This window comes from Canis lupus, chromosome 9, assembly GCF_011100685.1.
Source record: "Canis lupus familiaris isolate Mischka breed German Shepherd chromosome 9, alternate assembly UU_Cfam_GSD_1.0, whole genome shotgun sequence".
Classification (NCBI taxonomy): domain Eukaryota; kingdom Metazoa; phylum Chordata; class Mammalia; order Carnivora; family Canidae; genus Canis; species Canis lupus.
Window position 1 is genome coordinate 1,207,386 of NC_049230.1, and position 20,176 is coordinate 1,227,561.

Below are 20,176 nucleotides of genomic sequence, written 5' to 3' on the forward strand. Positions count from 1 at the left end.
GACGGCGCGTGCGCCGGGCTGGGCGGGGCGTGCGCGGGGCTGGCGGGCGGCGGCCGCTGGGAGTCGCGGAGCCGGTCGGGCCGCGCCGCTGCTGCGGGGCCATGATCCGGAACGGGCATGGGGCGGCGGGCGGTGCGGAGCCGCCGGGCCCGGGGGGCAGGCGCGCCGTGCGGGTGTGGTGCGACGGCTGGTGAGCGCGGCGGCGGCGGCGGCGGGGGCGGGCGGGGGCCGCGGGGCCCGCTGCGCCGCCGGCCGAGACGCGCCCGCGGACCGGCCCTGGGTCCCGGTCCCGGTCCCGGCCCGTCCTGGGGACGCGGGTGCCCCGGCCGGTGGCAGCGCGAGTTCCGTGTCCGGCCCCGACGAGCCGGACCGCTCCAGCCCGGTACACCTCGCGCCCAGAGCGACTTCCCCGCGGTCTCGCCGTCGGTCCCCAGCCTGCCCGTCGCCAGGGCAGCACACGTGTGCCCGCGACCCCGGTGAAGCCCCCGCGACCCGGGTCCCGCCCAGGGGGCCACACTGCCCATCCGTTCTCTCCCCGGCGAGCCGGAGACCTGGGGTTGTTCCCAGAGAAGTTTGGGGCTGTCAGCAGACAGGAGGAGGACTGCCGTCTGAGGGCTGTCACCTGTGATGTTCCCTCGGGCCTTTACCTGGCGAATCACGGCAGGAATAGTCCCTACCTGGCCAGTTTACAGAGCTGGACCTTGGCGGCCCTGCCTGAGTCACCTTGGGGAGAGGGAGCACGGCTTCCCTTGGTGGACTCTGACCTTGGCCGCGGTCTGTCTGGGCCTCTGCCCCAGCAGGCCACCCACAGCCACAAGGCCCCTGTGGCTAGGACATGCCGCAGTCCGAGCTGCCCACCCTGGCCTGCCTGTCCAGGGAGCTCAGGGGCCAGTGGGGCTGCTGGATTTGGACTTAGCTCCCCTCTCCCCCCAGGGCCAGAGCAATGTGACCCACAGGCCTGTGTGCGGGGACTGGGTGGGCCGTGGTGGAAATAACAGGTGTCGGGGACTGCAGCGGCTCGTGCACCAGGTGGCCCGGGTCTCCTGGAGAAGCAGGGAGCATCTCCTACTCAGGAGACAGCTGGTTTGGGGCCAATTTGGGGTCTTCCCCAGCCCACCCAGGGAGCAAGTGGGCCTGCACCTGAGAAGCCACTCCTTCATCAGGCCCAGGTTTAAGGATAAAAGCTCTAGAACAAGGTGGCAGGGAGGTGGTTGTCAGCCCCGGAGAGCAAAGCCTCGCTGAGTTTCTGGAGGCTGTGGGGGAGCGCGCAGGATTTCCAAAGCTACCAACTACGTTTGCTCATTTGTTGGACTTTGTTTTGTGTTGGCCCCAAAGACCATCCACCTGTCTCAGGGTAGTACAGAGTCCAGCCTACTCCTTTTTTTTTTTTTTTTTAAACATTTATTTTATTTATGATAGAGAGAGAGAGAGGCAGAGACACAGGCAGAGGGAGAAGCAGGCCCCATGCACCGGGAGCCTGACGTGGGATTCGATCCCGGGTCTCCAGGATCGCGCCCTGGGCCAAGGGCAGGCGCCAAACCGCTGCGCCACCCAGGGATCCCCCAGCCTACTCCTAAGTTAACATCAGTTTACAGCTTGCAGGGACTTCCCCCCCACCCCACCCCCATGGTTTACAGTAGGGGAGAGGAGAGGGTGAGGGCAGAGGGCAGAGCTCCATGGCCCGGATGGGGAGCCGAGACTGTTCCTTGTGCTCACCAGCCCCGGGGACCGGCAGGCCTTGTCCCTGGGCACAGCCCAGCCCGTCGCGCTCGCTGGATCTGGCCCGGGGCCAGTGGTGGGGAGAGTGGAGTGCCCACCTCCCCTCTGAAAGCCCCAGCTCAGCCTGAGGAGCCATTCCCAGAGGCAGCTTCCCAGAGGGCTCCCTAAGGAAGCCCCAGAGGAGCCAGGCTGCCCCGCCCACACCCAGCCCCAGCTGCTCAGTCCCCCCCTCAGCACAGGGACTCATCATCCTTCCTTTCCACAGCTATGACATGGTGCATTACGGCCACTCAAACCAGCTGCGCCAGGCGCGGGCCATGGGTGACTACCTCATCGTGGGCGTGCACACCGACGGTAAGCTGGGGCTGCTGCCTTTGACTAACCCTAAGGGGCCCTGCAAGGGTTTAGGCCACGCTTATGGCCATCCCTCCCAAGAGCCCAGCGCGGCAGGTACACCCGCCGGGGGCTCTCCATCTCACGGCTCAGGTTGAACAATGCAGCCGAGGGGTCAAGCTTCTGGCCCTGGCATCCACTCCCCTTCCCCCAACAACCTGGGTCCCAGGGTCTTCGAGAATGGAGCGCCCGGCTGTCAGAGGACTTTGCCTGGAGCTCTGGTTGGGTGAGGGAACTGTGCAGTTATCCAGCAAGCACGTCCTGAGCACCTGGACTGGCCCATAGAGAACAGGATAGAGGCCACTGGGTGCGTTTCTGCCCCCGGGGGCTGAGGGCCCAGGGAGAGAGACAGCTGTGTGCCAGGGGCTCCCACGCCTACCTCGTCCTTGCTTTCTTCCCTGGCTCTAGAGGAGATCTCCAAGCACAAGGGGCCCCCGGTGTTCACTCAGGAGGAGAGGTACAAGATGGTGCGCGCCATCAAGTGGGTGGACGAGGTGGTGCCGGCGGCTCCCTACGTTACCACGCTGGAGACCCTGGACAAGTACAGCTGCGACTTCTGTGTCCATGGCAGTGAGTGGGTGGGCCTGTGGGCGGGCCGGAGGGGCCACCAGGGTGCTGGGGCCTCGTCACGCTGGGTCCTTGCCCTGAAAGAGTCCCTGCCCCCAGGGGCCTGGGATGAGGCTCACGGGTGCTCATTCTCACACATGTGTTGCTCCTCAGATGACATCACGCTGACCGTAGATGGCCGGGACACCTACGAGGAAGTGAAGGCGGCCGGGAGGTACAGGTGAGCCCCCGCGAGGACCCCATCTTGTCAAGGAGTGGGGCTCAAAGCGCCCCCCCCCCCGGGCTCTTTCTGCCTGCCCAGGGGGCTGTGCGTGCGGTACATCCAAGTGGCTGTCGGGCGGGGAGAAGGACGGTGTGACTAGGAGCGTGTCATCTTGTTGAGGAACTCAGCCACTGTGGCCAGCGGCTCCTCCGGGTACAGCGCAGCCTGGAGTTCCCTTGGCAGAGGGCGCGTTGCAGGGCAAGGCCAGATCTGCAGTCCGTGCGCGCCGTGGGGCTGGTGGTGCCCGCCCCCCCACCCCCCGACTGGCCAGCCCCCCAACGCTGCACACTGAGCTGTGGCAGCACGCTCCCTCCATTGTAGTGGGTCCTGCAGTTGGTAAAGCACAGTGTTCCCCCACGCTCCTGGGCCCGGTTTTCTGTCCGGCCCGGAGTGGGCAGTGTGCGCACAGAGGCAGCCCCGGGGGGAGCTGGCGGTGGGCTCGGGAGCACGTCTGGGTGCGAGCCCTGAGCCCACGTCCGTCCGCAGAGAGTGTAGGCGCACCCAGGGCGTGTCCACCACGGACCTTGTTGGCCGCATGTTGCTGGTGACCAAGGCCCATCATAGTGGTCAGGTGAGCCTGGGGGGAACGGGGCGGGATCCCCAAGGTCCCAGGGCTAAGGACACTGCTGGGAGGGAGGGAGGGAGGGAGGGAGGGAGGGAGCACCCGATCTGCCTGGTGCTTACTCCTCTGCGGGCTCCAGGACAAGGAGTTTCGGGGTCTGGGGGTTGACCATGTCCTCCATGTCCCCCACCCTTCCATTCAGGAGATATCCTCTGAGTACCGGGAATACGCGGACAGCTTTGGCAAGGTGAGTGCGGCCCCCACTAGCCAGGCCGGTACCTGATGCCCCCAGGCCACCCCCGGGAGAAGGCTGGCTGGGACCCTCACCCTCCTCGGCTCCCCGGCTCCTGGGCACTGACTAGGTGGTGGCTGCCAGGCTTGGCAAGCTAGCAGGTCAGGTGGCCCCTGGAGAAGGAGCAGGGACTGGCTCTAGTCGGGCCGACTGGTCCTCTCTCCCTTTGTAGCCCTCTCACCCGACACCCACCCGGGAGACGCTTTCCTCGGGAGGCTCCTCCCAGGTGACCAGAAGGTGGCCTCAGGGTGCTGGGTCCCCACAACGGCAGTGTCCACAGGTGGGCTGGTCTAGGCGGCAGTGGTGTTGGCTGCAGTACCCACTGTGGTCACAGGGCAAAGCCACACGTCCCACTGGTCACGGGGCCCTGGCCCAGCCTGGCCCTGGCATGTTCCTGCCAGAGGCGCCTGCCTGTGGGCTCTGCGGGCAGGTGTGGGGGCGATGGGGGTCTGCAGTTCTGGTGTATCAGCCCGTAGCTGCTCCCAGAGCCGACAGGCAGGCGCAGGCAGCCCTAGGCCCAGAGGAGGGGCTCTGGGGTGGGAAGAGGCCAAGGACGTGCCTGACCGGCGTCTTGGCTGACCAGAGGCCTCTTGGCTTTCAGTGCCCCGGGGGACGGAACCCCTGGACGGGGGTGTCCCAGTTTCTGCAGACATCTCAGAAGATCATCCAGTTTGCTTCTGGGAAGGAACCCCAGCCAGGGGAGACGGTCATCTACGTGGCCGGCGCCTTTGACCTGTTCCGTATCCTCCGAGACCGTGTGGGAGGGTTGCCCTGCCTGGCCCCCTATGCACCCTGGGGTCAGGGGACCCAGAGCAGCCTCACTGACTCTTCGAGGCCCCCGGGCTGGGGCGGAGCTCGAGGGGCCCTGCTAGAGGCCCTGGTCCTGCAGGCAGCCACTCCCTATCTTGTTACTTGCTTCTTAACCTGGACACAGACATCGGCCACGTGGACTTCCTGGAGAAGGTGCATGGCCTGGCAGAGAGGCCCTACGTCATCGCCGGCCTGCACTTTGACCAGGTCTCGGATGGAGCGTGGGGCCCCCTTGAGTGGCTCCTGGGGTTGAGGTTGGGCACAGGTGGCCCACGGGGTGAGGCCTTGGGTGCTGATGGAAGAGGAGACAACCCGGGGCCACTTCCTGGGGACCAGGGCTTCCCCCCCCCGTGGGCACCCATGAGGAGCACCCATGAGGAGCACCCATGAGGGGCTTTTGGGGGCGATGACAGCTCCGCCCCCACTGCCCGGGGCTGCGCGCTGACCCAAGCTCGCTCCGGCCCTAGGAGGTCAACCACTACAAGGGGAAGAACTACCCCATCATGAACCTGCATGAGCGGACGTTAAGCGTGCTGGCGTGCCGGGTGAGTGTGGGCCGTGCTGGGGTGCGGCAGTGAGGACCCTGGTGCACGGGCCCGACCTGGCGGAGTCCCGCTAATGGCCTGTGCTCCTGTCCCCGTAGTACGTGTCAGAGGTGGTGATCGGGGCCCCCTACGCTGTCACGGCAGAGCTCCTGGACCACTTCAAGGTGAGGCTCCTGGTGGGCCAGGTCCCCCCGAGGGCCTCTGAGTGCAGGGCGCCAGGGCCCTGACCCGCTCCCTTCGCAGGTGGACCTGGTCTGTCACGGGAAGACGGAAATCGTGCCTGACAAGGATGGCTCAGATCCCTACCAGGTGGGCACGAGGGTCCCTGGGCTCATGGCACCTGTGTGGGAGCCAGGCTAGGGGCTCGGTGCCCAGCTGACGCCCCCCCCGCTCAAGGAGGCGGCAGGGGTCTGCGCGTCCATGTCCTGGGCATCCGGGGGTGACGACCCTCCAGGCCCGGGGCTGGGCAGTGTCCTCGGGGCCCGGGGGACGGCCCTCACCCCCTCCCCCCCACCCTCCCCTTCCAGGAGCCCAAGAGAAGGGGCATCTTCTGTCAGATTGACAGTGGCAGTGACCTTACCACAGACCTCATTGTGCAGCGCATCATCAAGAACAGGTGAGGGTGGCGGGTGGGGCCTGGGGTGGTGCCCGCAGCCCCCACGGCCCCAGGCCTGGGCACCCCTCACACGGCCCGCCCCCAGGCTGGAGTATGAGGCCCGCAACCAGAAGAAAGAGGCCAAGGAGCTGGCCTTCCTGGAGTCCAGGAGGCGACAGGAGGCGCAGCCTGAGACGGAGCGACTGTGACCTGTGAGCGCAGGACGTCCCACGCCCGGCCCGCTCTGCTGCCCAGCCTGCAGGCCTCAGTTTCCACGGTTCTTAACTGCGGCGCTCCCCCTCGCCGCCCAGTTCCGAGGTTTCCAAGGGGCAGGCGCTGCCCCCACCCCCTGCCGGGTGGTCTTCCCACCCAGCACAGAGGGGTACCCAGCACAGCGGGGTGGCCCAGCACAGGATGAGCACGGGGTCCCTTCGGCCTGGGGGCACCGCCCCGTGCGCCACAGAAGGCCTGGCTCCCACTCCTCCCCCAGCCCCTGCAGACCCAGGACGCCCAACTGCCCAGCACTTTCTGCCCTCCCAGCCTCCCTGGCAGCCAGCTTCAGGGGAGCAGAGACCTGGAGGGGACACCCATTGGCCCTTCAGGTCACAGACCATGCCTCCTTCGCGTGGGCACATCTCCTGGGCCCTGGCCCGCTCCCCCCACTTCCTGGGCCTTGCTGGTCTCCCCACAGACTGTTCTCTCGACTTTGTCCAGTTGGCTGGCGTACAACCAAATAAACCTGGTGGGAGGTGTTCTGTGTCCAGCTCTTGGCCCCGCTCCCCACCGTCCACGCAGCGGGGAGGCGGCGGAGGGGTGTGGGCGGCCTGGCAGCGAGGAGTCCCTGGGTCCCGGAGACCCCATCCCAGGGAGCCCGTCCCCGAGACCCTGTCCCGAGGCCAAGGGAGCCACTCCCTGTGGCTCTGCAGAGCCCACACCTCCAGGAAGGACCGGGCTCCAGCTCCCTGACTGGACCCAGAGAATCTTAGGGCCCACTGGGAGCAGCCCGGCGGCTGTAGGGTGCTGACTCTGGTCACCTCATTGTTTAGGGCAGGGGGGAACAGCAGTAGTTCAGACGTGTTCAGAGGTGGGGACGGTGGGGGTGTTTTCAGCCCCCACCAAGGGCATCCGTTCCTCAGCAGCTGGTCCGGGTGAGGCCGTACCCTGCAGCCTGGCCCACGGAGCACAGGGCTGGGATCCTTTCCCTCTAAGACACGGCCTGTCCTTTTCTTCCCGTTGATGTAACTAGAACCCCGTGCAGGACACAGAAGGGAAGTGACCGTGGAAGTTCACATCCCCACCCTCGGCTGGGCAGCCACCACCAGCTTTCCTTTCCTCCTTCCCCAAGTTAGGGTAGAAAGTCGTGAGAGGCATGGGACCCCCAGCTTTGGGGGCGTGGTGGTGTCCGGCTTCCCCACACTTGAGGCTCCTGGTCCCCTGGGCTTCAGGGTCTCATGAGCGGAGGGACAAGGAGGGACCAGCCTGCCCTGCATGGAGTCGGATGGGGCAGGACGGGAGCAATCAGCCCTACACCTGTCCAGAATCCCCCCTTGTGGCCCTCAGCTGAGGACTGCGGGCAGCAGGGAGCCCTGTGGGACCGACGAAGGAGGCCCAGAGCCTGGCAAGCCCGTGCCCCTGGAGAGACATGCGCTCGGGAGCAGCGGGGCTGTGGGGCTCCCATAGCCTCTGAGTGCAGGGCCCTGCACGCCCACGGGGTTGGGGGACGCCCAGCACAGTGCCCACCTCGTTTCAGCCAGCCTCCCCGGAGGGCCCGGTCCGTGCCCAGAAGGGACCTCAGGGTCGGGCTCAGCAGGCTGGGGTTTCGAATGAACCCAGATTCCCCCCAATAAAGTAGGTGATTAGCCTGGAGGAGGGCTGAGTGCGGGCGCTGGGCCTGCGAGGGGCGGGGCGGCCTTGTCAGGCCTCCTGGGGCGCCGTGAGGTCCGCAGGCTGCTCCCCACCCCGCGGCCACTGCCCCGTGCTTACTACTTCGAGGTGTTTCAGGAGCGCCAAGAAAGGGTGACCCCAGGGGCTGCCCCTCCAGTAACAGCCTTGTCCCGAAGAGATCCAGGAAGCAGGGCGGAGCCGCCTGGGGTGGGGGCGGGCGTGGGGCGCCTGCGTGGTCACCGCGGAGGCCCGAGCTGGGCACCTTCTCTGCCCCAGGGTTTGGGGTGCCTCTGCCTGCCTGGGGGGGCTGGGACACCCGCTGGGGACCCGCAGTGTCTGGCGGCGGAGTCGGGGTCCCCAGGCACCGCCCGCCCCCACTCGGAGTCCAGCTGCGCTTCTCATTTATTCACTTTTTTTTAGTATATGTGCTGCCGAAGCGAGCACTGCTTCTCATTTATTCACGTGGCGGGTTACCGCGGGGGGCGGGGGGCTCAGGCGCTGCGGCAGTCGGCGGCGCGCAGCGACAGGAACACGTCCGCCCGGCACTGGAAGGTGGCGCGGCCGTCGGGGAGCCGCTCGCAGCTCCGCAGGTTCGGGGAGACTTCCTTGACACACGCGGCCTGGGGGCGGGAGGAGGCTGACGGGGCGCCCGGGCCTGACCCCGCCCCGCCCCCGCCCCCGCCCCGACCGCGCCCCGACCCCCTGACCCCGCCCCGACCCCACCCGGACCCCGCCCTCCCGATCTGGCCGCGCCCCGCCCCCGCCTTGACCCGGACTTCGACCCCGCCCTGACCCGGGCCCTGACCCAGACCCCGCCCCGACCCCGCCCCCCCACCCCACACTCACGAGGCTCCGCGGGCGGCGGGGCTCGGCGGCGGCCCGGCCCGGGGGTCCCGCGCTCCCGGGGGGCTCGGAGCGGCGCGCGTGCGGGGACCTGCGGAAGCCGGCCAGCAGCCCCGCGGCGCGGCCCACGGAGTAGGAGCTGGGCCCGGCCGCCGGCTTGTACCACGCGAGGCCGGGCGGCGCCAGCAGCAGGCACAGCGCCAGGGCGGCGGCCACCAGGGGGACGCTCGGGGCCATGGGGACGCGGGCGCGGGGCGGCGGCCTCGGCGGCGGCCGCCTTATATCGGCCGCGGGCGCGGGGGCGGGCGCACAGCGCCGTCGGGCCCCCCCCCGCCGCAGGGAGCCCGCTGGGTGGGGGGGCCCCGCCGCTCCCCATAGGGCCTCACTGCCCCCAGGCGGGGGAGACGGCCCCGCCGCTCCCCATAGGGCCTCACTGCCCCCAGGCCGGGGGACACCTCTCGGGCCCTAAAGCGGGACCCCTGGCCCGACCCGGGGTAGAGGCGACATGGCTGTCGCGTGCGCCGGGGGCCTTACTCTGTTGCACACGCAGGACTACTCCTGGGGGTCCTTTGGGAAGAGGTGGGCAGCAAGGCCAGGCCTGAGCTCGGGAGAGCAGACGGAGGGACAGCTGCCAGGCCCTCCAGCCCCCCACTCCCTGCCCTCGGGCAGCCGAGCCTCAGGCCTTCTCCTGAGAGCATCTGTGGCCCCCAGGAGGGATCAGCCCGTCCGGGACTCAAACCACAGCAACTGGGAAAGCAGAGCTCCAGAGCCGGAGGGGGGGCAGCTGGGGGGGGCTGGGGGGCAGCCAGGGGAGAGTGATGGCAAAGGCAGGTGCTCTGAGCCTCAGCGTCTGGAAGGAGGGGGGGACGGCTGAGGTCCCAGAGGCCTGAGAGGACCTCGCAGGGGCCCTGAGCTTCCTGGGGGGATCCCTGGCCGGAGGAGGACAGGACCTGGCCAGCGGCCCCATGGTCGGCTTGAGGCCAGGCAGGCCCTGCGAGGACCATGCTGGGGCCCGGGAAACAGTGCGAGAGCCAGGGTGGCAGGGCAGTGCACGCAGCCTGCGGGAGGGGCCATGGGCAGCCCCTCTGGGGACGAGCACACCCACCCCACGGGGCAGGGCTGGAAGGCCGGTGCGGCTGCCCTCAGGGTCTGACACCCCAGGAGACCCCCCCCCCAAGCAGGGGGAGTGGGCTGCAGAGCCCTCCCTGTGACTCCCCGGGTCCTGACAGTGTAGACACAAACATTCAAGAATACAGAGTAGCTGGCCTGACCCTGCAGCCGGTGTAAGCTTGTTTGTGGATGTAACTTTGTGGGGCTGCTGAGAGCACCCAGGAGGGGCTGCTGGGGGACCTGGGCCCTCAGGAACCCCTCCTTCCACTCATTGTCCCTACACATCCTGGTCACAACCCATCTCCCTTGGGGTGCATCCTCTCCAGGGCAGACACCAGCACAGAGGTGCCCTGTCTGGACACAGGGCATGTGGCCTCCAGACTGGGGAAAGGTAATGGTCCCCAGGGCTTTCTTCCCTCTGGGCAGTGTCCAGACACGAAGTAGGGTGCCACAGAGGTGGCAGACCAGGAGGCCAGCCCCCTGAGTAAATACACGTGCCCCAGGGCCCTTGCACCACCAGGCCTTCCAAGCCCCCAGAGCCAGTCACTCGCCCCCAGGCTCTTCCGGCTGACCGTCCGCTCCTTCTGCGGCTGTGACTCAGAGCCTTGGTGGCATTGCATCGAGATGTTTATTCATGAGTTTTCCTATCAAGACACTGTGACGCTGCATCGGGACCAGAAAACAGGCGAGCAGAGGCCTCCAGCAAGGTTCAGACAATTTAATGAGTTTTACTTATTGGATAAAAGTGTCACAATCTGAAGAAAAACAAATACAGCTCCAGTCCTTGTTTCAAGTGTGTCCCCACTGCCACCGGAGGGGCTGTCGCCAGGGAAGAGGGTGGCGGGGCAGCGGGGGTGGGGCGGGTGCTGGCACAGGGTGGCCTCACTCCTTGAACTTCCACTCCTGGCGGCACATGGGACAGTGCTGCTGCACCTGCTGCGCGTTGAGCCACTTGAGGATGCAGTGCATGTGGAAGCAGTGGGAGCACTGGCCCCACACCAGGGGGCAGTCATCGCCCGGCACCTTGCCTGCGGGAGGGGGACGAGAGGACCAGCAGGTCATACGGAGCCGGGGACCAGGACCCAAGGATGTCAGGCACCTGCGCCAGACGGCTGCCCGGGGGGGCTCGTGTGCACAGCCTCACACCTTGTGTTTCAGGAAAGACAGAAACCAGGAGTGTGAGCACACGCTCTGCAGCGTGCCCCCCAACAGCTCCGCCCTGCCCTGCAACGGGTGCTTGACTGCAGGGGGCGGTTCTCGCCCAGCCCACATCCCCCTCCCCGCCCCCGCCCGGGGTGCAGGCCCAGCTGCAAACCCACCACTGAACCTGCAACACGGGAGGTACAGCACAAATGTGCTAGGCGCAGCCAGCCCCCTACCCCCAACCCCCACACCCGTGCCCAAGAGCTGCTATCTGAAGAGAGAACTATTTCTTTTGCTCAAGGGAAGGACAGCTGGGGCCCTGGGGCTGAGGTTTCTCTCCCAGGTGGCAGAGACTGAGCACGAGACAAGGGAGTGGCGCTTGTGGCCCCACCCGGAGCAGCCAGCGAGCAGGTGTGACCTCCCACCTCTCCCATTTCTGGCCTGAAGGGGCCCCACCACCAAGGCCCAGGGCTCATGCTGCTCACACTCCATTCCATGTGCCTGGAAATACGACCTCCGTGGACGGCTACAGGGGACATCCACGCTGCCCGCAACCACAAGAAACAAGAATTCCAAAACCAAGAACATCCCATCAAACAGCTGGCGCCAACAGAGCATAACGACCTCCCTCAGGCCCCGTGTCAGGGTCCCCGTCGGCATGGAGGTGCTGTGGCTTGCCGCCTCCACCTTTCCTGGGGTGTCACCCCCATCACTGCCCTGGGGTCCTCTACGCCTGCTGAGCGCCAGCTGTATCCAGCTGTCACTGGTGTACAAACAGCAAGAACCAGACAGACAAGCCAGGGCTGGGACTATCAGGACATCTTGTCCCGGCAGCAACTCCACTTCAGCACATCCTAAATGCAAGCTGGGTGCTCTGCAGGAAACCCAGACTGCCTTTGGACTTCTCTGACCACAGTCCTTACTCCTGACACCAAACACAGGATGCTCAGTCCTGCAAAACACCAGACGACATAAAGCTCCCTCCTGGCACCTGCTCCTCACCGGCCTGGGGCTGGGAAGCTGCCGAGCTCTCAGCCAATCTCCCCAGAGCAGCCCCTGCCCCACGGCAGTGCCCGCACCCCACCAAATCAGAACACACATCCGCCACGTCTTTTTAGTTGCTTGCTTTGGGGTAGTGTTTTTCAGTCTTTAAAAAAAAACTTTTTACAAGAAAACATCACTACCTTTCTGGAACTTTTATGACGAACCACCAAAAATTATACACTTGGCAAAAAAAAGAACTACCGCACTCACTCTGCTTCCCCAGCCACAGGGGCGGGGGGAGGGGAGACCCTGTGCCTGGAGCTGTGTGACACCTGAGATTACATCCCCCACCCCCACCCCAGAGCCTTCCTAAGCCCAGAACTCAGAACTCAGCTTGGAATCACCACTATGAGGTGGCTGGAGGGGGGGAGGCACTCAGTGGCTAAGGCGGCTGCCTTCAGCTCAGGTCATGACCCTGAAGTCCTGGGAATCGGCTTCCTGCACGGCAGGGAGCCTGCCTCTCCCTCTGCTACTCCCCCTGCTTGCCAGCGAGTGCGCGCTCTCTCTGTCAAAGACACAAAATAAAAAATCTTAAAAAAAGAAAAAGGAATCACACCTATGAAATCAGAGTCCCCTGCGAACAGAGGACACACTGGTGGGGGGGCAAGGGATGCCCAGGTGTCCCACTGATGGGGTTGTACCCAGGCCACTTGGTCCCTCTGAGGGAGGTTTGTTAGGAGAAGGAGCCACTTCCAGTAATGCTACCTGCAGGCAGGCCACCCGAGGCATGTGACGAACACGGGAGCACAAAGCGGTGACTCACCCAAGGGCTTGTTTGCCTCTCGATGGAAATCTTTAGTAAAGAAAACACCTCTCGAGAAGACTTACTCCCAAAGCCCTCTGGGCCTGGGAGCAGATTATTAGTCTTAGTCACTCAGGGTATTTCACAAGAACTCAATTTTAGCAAGAGGAACCCAGTGTCACTTCACCTGTATAAAGGCTCGTCACACACTCTGCACGGTAGGATTGGCTCTGAAGATGAGGCTCCAAGCCCCCTACTCTCAGCCAACGGGTCCCCTTCCACAAGACCTGAGCACTCCGGCAAACACAGGTATGCCAGCCACAGGCCCAGCTGCAACGGCACAAGCTGGGCTCCGCAGGCTCCGCGCCAACGCCAACACACCGCTCACGCTCCCACGTCCAGTCTAGGGCAATGCTTTCCAAGACTTCTCTTTCCAGAAGCTAACAATCTGTGGCTCAAGAAGCTGCAAGTGTGCGCCCCTGCAGGCTCCCACTGCCTCTGCTGTGTCCCTAAGGACGCACCTGAGAGTGATTAAAACAGAATCAGTAAAACCAGATCGTGAGCTTTACTGCTAAGTAAAACTTAATCAAGTAGAGCCAATCAGTGACTTCCTACGGTCACATCCCACCTGACTGATTCAATCAGGATGGATTAAGTCCTGGGAGATGAGATTTTCTCTCGGCCAAAGTAAAGATCAAGGCCATAACAAAATAGTATTTGCACTAAAACTCAATAATTTGAATTTCACTGTAAGAATAACCCCGGTTATTCTGGGCGCTCTCCTGACCCCACAAAAAGCCTGGTCACTTACAGGCCAGAGGGGCCCCTCAGTCCCCCCAGGTCTCATTTTCCTCTTGGGACTGCCCCTGTCCCCCCAAGGGTCAACCTGCTTCTGCTTAAGTTCACTTTGGTTTGGCTAAAAACACAATTCGCTGATGCAAAAGCCTGTTTTTGACTTAAAAATACACTCAAGCAAAAATAAAAAAAGAAAATACACTCAAGCATTTCTACTTCACCAGAACGTGATGGGACAGAGGTGAGACAAAAACCACCAGAGAGGTCTGATAAAACCTGGCGGTGGGCACTCTGTGGCGTGACACAACCACTTTGCTGAAAGGTCAGATGCCTTGAAAAACGAGGGAGAGGAATGGAAGCGCCTGTTCTATATTCACGTTCAACAGCCAGGGCAGGGCTGAGCGAGCACACGCACGGACACCTGAGACAACGTGAGCAAGCACCAGGAATGGGGGGACACTGAGGGCTTATCGTCACGTCCGGTGTGACAGTGCTACACTTAGTGACTGGGCTGGAGGGGAGCCGGGCCCCAGAAGCCACTTCCAAGCCAGGACGTGAACACAGCCCTTAGCAGCGCTTAGCAGCGACGGTGGGCGCTGGCCGAGGGGACGGGCACCCCCACGACAGCCTGCGTGCCCGCTGGAGAATCGTCCCGTGGCGCTCCAGCGTCCCCCGGCCCACGGGCGTCACGGCTGACTGTGAGCACAGTAAAAAGCCACACGGCCCTCTCTTACAGAACTTTCCATGGGCTCCTCACACAATCATGGGCCCAAACCACCTGCCTTTCTTCTGTCAGCTTGTGTTGAGCAGAGTGACCCCAAAACCCAAGCACCTTGCGCAGGTGTTTCCGAGGAGATGCCCTGGCCAGGCCCGCAGGCAAAGCTCGAGGGGGAGGGAGCACAGGGCACACTCACAGTCTGGGCAGCAGCCATTAAAGGCCATCCGGCAGATGCCACAGTTCTCGTCGTTGGCCACCCAGAGCCAAGTAGCCACGCCGTTCCAGCACTTGATCTTCACCTTCATGGCCGCGGAGCCTACAGGGGGAGGAGACATCGCCGGGCCACACTCAGTCTGCACAGCTACCCATCTAGGCACCCAAGGGGCGCGGCTCCCAGCCGAGGGTCAGCCGGGGCCGGACCTGCTGCCAGAGCTCAGAAACCCTGAGAGCTCTGCACCAGCGGCAATGGCAGGGCCCGGGCCACCCTTGGGAGAACAGCGCGCCCCAGAGCCAGAGTTATCGGCGAAGACTGCAGGGTCCGCCCTGCGTCCCCAAAAGGGCACATGGGCTTCGCCAGTAATTCCAAAAACGTACCATACGGGTTTTTTTCAAAGAGATACGACTAAATCGGGGTTGACAAATAGAGACCCCAACCCAGGTGACCACGAGTTCACGCCAGGGAACCACCACCCAGCCCACTAGGCCTGCGCCACCACCCCAGGGTGAGGGTGCAGAGTGGGGGGTGCCGGGCAGGACCCGGGGTTGCGGGGGAAGGGGTGAGGGCAGGAGCATGCAGAAGGAGTGCGCAGAGGCCAGGAGAAAGTGAGGTGCAGGGAGGGACCAGGGTGTGTGGAGAGTGGGATGTGGGGAAGCGGTGGGGGGGGAAGGGCGGAGCGGAAGGCGCAGGGGTGCGAGCAAAGAGTAGGGGAAGGGGTAGGGGTGTGGGGAGAGGGTGGGGTAAGGAGCGGGGGTGCCTGAAGGGGGTAGGGAAGGCGCCGGGGTGCGGGGAGAGGGCAGGGGAGACGCAGGGGTGCGGAGGGAGGCGCAGGAAGTGGTGGGGGAGGTGCGGGAGCGCGGGGAGGGCGCGAGGCCGGGGCGCGGGGAGGGGGGGGGGAGGGGAGGGGAGCCGCCCGCCCCGCCCCGCGGCCCCGCCCACCTGCGCCCCCCGCCGGCCTCCGCGCGCCGACCCCGCCTTCCGTCGGCGGCGCCCGCGTGGGAAGGTATAAAAGCGGCCGCGGCCGCCGCCGGCACCTCAGCTGCGCCCGCCGAGCCCGCCGTCCGGCGCACGCGCCCCCGCTCCCGCCCGCCCTGCCCGCCCTCGCTCCCGCCCGCCGCGGCCAATCCCCGGCGGCCCCGGCCTCGGTCCCGGCAGGCCGCGCGCGGCCCCGGAAGTGACGCGCCGACGTGCTGACGCGCGGGCTCGAGCCGAGGCCGACTCCGCGCCCGCCATGGCCGACAAAATGGACATGTCTCTGGACGACATCATCAAGCTGAACCGGAGCCAGCGAGGCGGCCGCGGCGGAGGTCGGGGCCGCGGCCGGGCCGGCTCCCAGGGCGGCCGCGGTGGCGGGGCGCAGGCCGCCGCGCGAGTGAGCCGGGGCGGCGGGCCCATCCGGAACCGACCGGCCCTCGCCCGCGGCGCGGCGGGCGGCGGCGGCAGGAACCGGCCGGCGCCCTACAGCAGGGTGAGCGGGGCGGCGGGCCGGCGGGCGGGGGCGCGCGGGGGCGCGGGCGGCGGGCCGGGGGGCTCGGGCCGGGCGGGCGGGGGGGCGCGCGGCGGCCGCCCGGGGCGGCGGAGACCCTCCGGGCCTTTGTCTGGGCCGGGCGCTGGGCCTCGTGGCGGCGGCGGGCGTTGGGCGCGGCCGCGCAGGCGGCGGGAAGCGGGTCGGAGGGAGCGGCGGCGCCCGGGACGCCGGGGGGACGGCGGGCGGGGGCGTGCGGGCGCCGCAGGGTCCGCGGGAGACGCTCACGGGCCGCGTGCTCCTGTGCTCTCCTCCCCCCGCAGCCGAAACAACTTCCCGACAAGTGGCAGCACGATCTCTTCGACAGCGGCTTCGGGGGCGGCGCCGGCGTGGAGACGGGTGGGAAACTGCTGGTGTCCAACCTGGATTTCGGAGTGTCGGACGCGGATATTCAGGTGAGGGGCGGGCGTTCGTCGGTGAGCGGGTCACCCGCACCCGGTGGCCCCGTTGAGGACGCGGCCTGAACCGCCCGCGCCGCACCTTAGGGCGGGGAGCCCTAGGGGCCCAGGGGCAGCCGCCGGCCCTCTAAGGGCTGCAGGAGTGCAGAGCGGAGGTCCTGGCCCGGGAAGTGCGGCCGGCAGGTCGGGGTGTCGGAGGTCGGGCCCGGCCTAGCGGGACGAGCTGCCGCTCTTCCTGAGTCGTGCCCCGCGCGGGGGCGCAAACCCCCTGCCGGAGCCCTCGCTCCTGGCGGGAAACCTCGACCTAACCTGAGCGGTTTCTGTTCCTGCCTCGCTTAGGATCTGCGTTTTGTTTACTTTGTGCTTCTTTTAACGGTTTGCTGGGAGGACAGAGATCTTTTTCTGTGGAAGCCTACGGGCAAAGCACAGACGCAGGACGGCGCTGGGCATGCTTTTGTTCCGCTGGCCTTGAGCCCCCGGCTCCATGTCGTACAGGACCTATATCCTGTCTTTCTTCCCCTCTTTTTAGTGGCATGATTCTCAATCCCGACTTTGGTTGAAGCTTCTTTGTTTTCTTTTTGTTGCTGTTGTTGTTGTTTTGGTTTTTGGGGTCTTTTGGTTTTGTTTTTTTGGGGTGTTTTTGTTCTTTTGGGTTTTTTTGTTTGTTTGGATTCCAAAAGCATATAAACTTGTTTTTTGATTAAGTAAAGACATTTTGGGGATCAGTCCCAGAGATGGCTGGGTCAGGGTGCTGGGCCTTCCTGGGTTCAACTTCCCCAGAGCCCAGCTGTTTGACTACCGTGGGAGGACAGAGCAAGGCCGGTGAGCACTCACGGTGTCTCAACACTTTTTTTAAGGTGGTTTCTGGCATCCACTGGAAACCGCTTTTGGTGAACTCCACTTCCCGCTGTGTGCCTGCGGCCGGAGTAGCCCCACACTCTGGGTTCCCTCTCCAACTCCCAGCCTGCCTGAGGTCAGGGCAGTTTCCATGGCAGCGCTTGACTTCAGCCTTTGCGGCAGGCTTGAGTAGGAGGAGAGGGAAAGGTGAGCCAGAATCTGCCCTGGGGGAGGGGCTGGGTCAGGGCTCCCGAATCGACGGGCCCTGTGAGCTGGTGTCCACATGTCGGATAGCATCCCTTGCTCTGTGATCTTGGCCTTTGCGGTTTCTTGGTACAGTCCTTGGGTGTGTTGTCAGTTTTCCTCTGTTGAAGAAGATAGCGACTTAATCTTGTTCCCTTCACTGGCGGGTTCTGTGGTCCTTTACCTGCATCCTGGTACTGATGTAAGGTCCCCACACTGGCAGGAGCCCTCAGACCCAGCTGCTCCGGGAAGTGGCTGTCCCATCTGCCCCTCCCTCCCCGTGGTTTCCACTACCAGTGCCCTGCCCCAATACGTGTCTGCCTCCCAGGGAAATAACCCCCCCTCAGCAGCTCACCCTCCCAGGGACTGTCCTGGGCCACAGGAAGGGAAGCACCTCACTAACAGCTGCTCTTTCCGGCCCCCAGGAACTCTTTGCTGAATTCGGAACTCTGAAGAAGGCAGCTGTACACTATGACCGCTCCGGGCGCAGTTTAGGAACAGCCGATGTGCACTTTGAACGGAAGGCAGATGCCCTAAAAGCTATGAAACAGTACAACGGCGTCCCTCTGGATGGTGCGTCTGAGGTTGGACCCGGATGCTAGAGGGGCTGCGTCTCGTGGAGTCGGGCTGGCCGCTATCCGTGCAGGAGTATGGCTTACCCCTGTGGCTGAGGACACTTTGCATTCGCCCCTTTGTCTCTCTCTTCCATTCCGCCACCTCTCATGCTGCCCCACACATCCGGACCAACCTCTTGTGAACCCCCATCCAGCAAGCTACACCCTCCCCTCCTTCAGCTCCTTCCGGAAGACTCACTTCTGTGAAGCCTTCTCAGAACCGCCATAGTACACCTCTGAGTGCGGGGCTGTAGTCGTAAAGACAAAGGTACCGGTTCTTCTTCCGTCAGGCCACCCACACCTTTCCACCCATGAGCACCCCGGACACCTGACCAGACACCCAGCTAACTGGACTGAGAAGGAGCGAGGAGGTTTTGGTGGGGTTGTCATTGGCACCATCTCGTTCTCCCACCAGTAGTGCTCGGCCACTCCCCTTGTTGGGAGCATTTGGAGACACAGCCCCTTTCCAGTGCTTGCATGGAGACCGGGGTGTGGTGCCCCTCGGCGCGTTTCGAGCCCTCTAACTGCATGTGTCCTCTTGTATTCTTTGCCACAGGCCGCCCCATGAACATTCAGCTTGTCACGTCACAGATTGACACACAGCGGAGACCCGCGCAGAGGTGAGTTCTGGGGTCTTTGGGACGGTGCTGACCTGTGGTAAGTGGGCGCTCACCCCATGGGCCTTTGAACATCACGTGAGTGAGTCCCCTCTACCTTGGCAGCGTAAACAGAGGTGGGATGACTAGAAACCGTGGCTCTGGAGGTTTCGGTGGTGGCGGCGGCACCAGGAGAGGCACTCGTGGAGGGAGCCGGGGCAGAGGTCGAGGCACTGGCAGGAGTTCGAAGCAGCAGCTTTCTGCAGAGGAGTTGGATGCCCAGCTGGATGCTTATAACGCAAGAGTAAGTCACAGACGAGGGTTGGGGAGGGCAAGAATTGACTGGAAGCGTGAGGGCTCTTGTTGAGCGGAAGTTTCTGTGTTTCAGATGGACACCAGCTAAAGAGACCAGCAGATCCTCAAGTGGAGCAGGACCCAGATGTCTCCTCCGTGCTCCCTGGCGGGAGGGGGCGGTGGACTGGGGGCTGTGCAGCCAATGATGGATTTGTTTCTTTTATGTTTTAAGATAGGATTTAAAAACTCATGTAAAGGTTTTTTTTTTTTTTCTCTCCTTTTTTTCTTTTTTTTTTTTAATTCTGAAGCAGCCCTGTTTTGTACCGAGTTATTTTTGGGATAAATGTTACCGGTTGCCGTTGTGGGGAAGGTGGCGTTTTCACCTTTGCCATAATAAAAGAGACATGTGTGGAACTAGAGTTCTGTGGCTCATCCCCTGTCGCAGTCCTTGCTTGGGCCACAGCTGTGGTGTCGGGGGCTGACGAGCGTGGGGAGCAGTCTCCCCTGGTAGCTGGAGTCTGCTCGGGAGGGAGATGGCTGCTGCTCCGCCAGGCCTGACTCCTTCCTCTCCCACCTGGTGGATGCGCCTACCTAGCTGCCTGTACCAGGAAGTGACAGGGTGGGTTGGGGCGCCCTGTTGTTGCCAGATTCATATGACTGGGTAGGGCTGTTCCTTAGCTTCTGGTGCTCTGGTTCTCAGAAACGTGGATCAGCAGTTACGACTTCATAACAGCATCCTTTCTCGTTTCTCATTTGCGTCAGGCACAAGCCCCAAAGTGTCCTCTTAATCTCATCCCAGGTGAAAGGCTCGGGGCACCTGTGGCAAGAGTCTGGTTGCGGGTACACAGACTTGGAGGGGCTGGCTGACAGCTGCCCCTTGGGGACCCCCTCTGGGACAGAAGAGGGCAGACCACTAGCATCACTTGGACCCTTGCCTCTGCTGCCCAGAGGAGGCTGAGGCCCTGGGAGGGGAGGCAGGGCAGGGAGATGCAGCCGAGTCCTCAGGTTCCTACATCCTCCAGGTGGTGCCCGTGGGCCACCCAGCTGCCCAAGGCCCACCGGCACAGCCTAGGCTGCAGCAGGCGGTTGGAAGGGTACAGCTGCTGTGGAGAAGAGAGACCTGGGAAGGCAGGTGGGCTCCGGGGAGCAGAGGCTACCATTGGGGATGCCAGGGAGGGGACAGTCACCGCAGGAAGACTGGCCGGAGCGTGGCCTGCGGCTCAGCAGCCCAGCGGCCCCAGGTCCACTTCGGGTAGAGCTCGGGTAGTGTCTGTAGCCGGAGGCCCCGTGCTGTTGCTCTGGACCCAGCAGCCGCCTGGCTCAGCCCTGGAGGAGCCCGGGTCACGGGAAGGGGCTGGTGTGTGCCCGGCCTTGGCTGCTGCGGCAGGAGGGGCGGCGGACCACCGTTGCAGACGAGCTGGAGGGGGA

General features: G+C 64.3%; 4 protein-coding genes across 5 annotated transcripts; 2 read left to right on the forward strand and 2 right to left on the reverse strand.

Annotated features, from left to right (window-relative positions):
* Positions 1 to 71: 71 nt before the first annotated feature.
* Positions 72 to 6,498, forward strand: PCYT2 (phosphate cytidylyltransferase 2, ethanolamine). The gene is made up of 13 exons (XM_038546296.1): positions 72 to 190; positions 1,985 to 2,073; positions 2,521 to 2,682; positions 2,833 to 2,899; positions 3,428 to 3,512; positions 3,706 to 3,750; positions 4,397 to 4,535; positions 4,730 to 4,812; positions 5,073 to 5,150; positions 5,249 to 5,314; positions 5,394 to 5,459; positions 5,678 to 5,766; positions 5,852 to 6,498. The coding sequence occupies exons 1-13, from the start codon at positions 102 to 104 to the stop codon at positions 5,952 to 5,954; spliced, it is 1,161 nt and encodes a 386-aa protein (XP_038402224.1). The 5' UTR covers positions 72 to 101; the 3' UTR covers positions 5,955 to 6,498.
* Positions 6,499 to 8,019: 1,521 nt separating this feature from the next.
* On the reverse strand, positions 8,020 to 8,709 carry NPB (neuropeptide B). The gene is made up of 2 exons (XM_038546305.1): positions 8,476 to 8,709; positions 8,020 to 8,249 (listed from the first exon to the last, which is right to left on the reverse strand). Exons 1-2 carry the CDS (start codon positions 8,707 to 8,709, stop codon positions 8,121 to 8,123), a joined length of 363 nt encoding a protein of 120 aa, XP_038402233.1. The 3' UTR covers positions 8,020 to 8,120.
* Positions 8,710 to 10,285: 1,576 nt separating this feature from the next.
* Positions 10,286 to 15,326, reverse strand: ANAPC11 (anaphase promoting complex subunit 11). 2 transcript variants are annotated; one of them, XM_038546307.1, is made up of 3 exons: positions 15,181 to 15,326; positions 14,221 to 14,340; positions 10,286 to 10,610 (listed from the first exon to the last, which is right to left on the reverse strand). In XM_038546307.1, exons 2-3 carry the CDS (start codon positions 14,327 to 14,329, stop codon positions 10,465 to 10,467), a joined length of 255 nt encoding a protein of 84 aa, XP_038402235.1. In that variant the 5' UTR covers positions 14,330 to 14,340; positions 15,181 to 15,326; the 3' UTR covers positions 10,286 to 10,464. The 2 variants fall into 2 exon arrangements, with proteins under 2 accessions (XP_038402235.1, XP_038402234.1); XM_038546306.1 differs by lacking the exon at positions 15,181 to 15,326 and adding an exon at positions 14,619 to 15,076.
* Positions 15,327 to 15,457: 131 nt separating this feature from the next.
* On the forward strand, positions 15,458 to 19,167 carry ALYREF (Aly/REF export factor). Its single transcript, XM_038546297.1, has 6 exons — positions 15,458 to 15,709; positions 16,030 to 16,161; positions 17,670 to 17,817; positions 18,415 to 18,478; positions 18,581 to 18,758; positions 18,843 to 19,167. The coding sequence occupies exons 1-6, from the start codon at positions 15,473 to 15,475 to the stop codon at positions 18,855 to 18,857; spliced, it is 774 nt and encodes a 257-aa protein (XP_038402225.1). The 5' UTR covers positions 15,458 to 15,472; the 3' UTR covers positions 18,858 to 19,167.
* Positions 19,168 to 20,176: the final 1,009 nt, after the last annotated feature.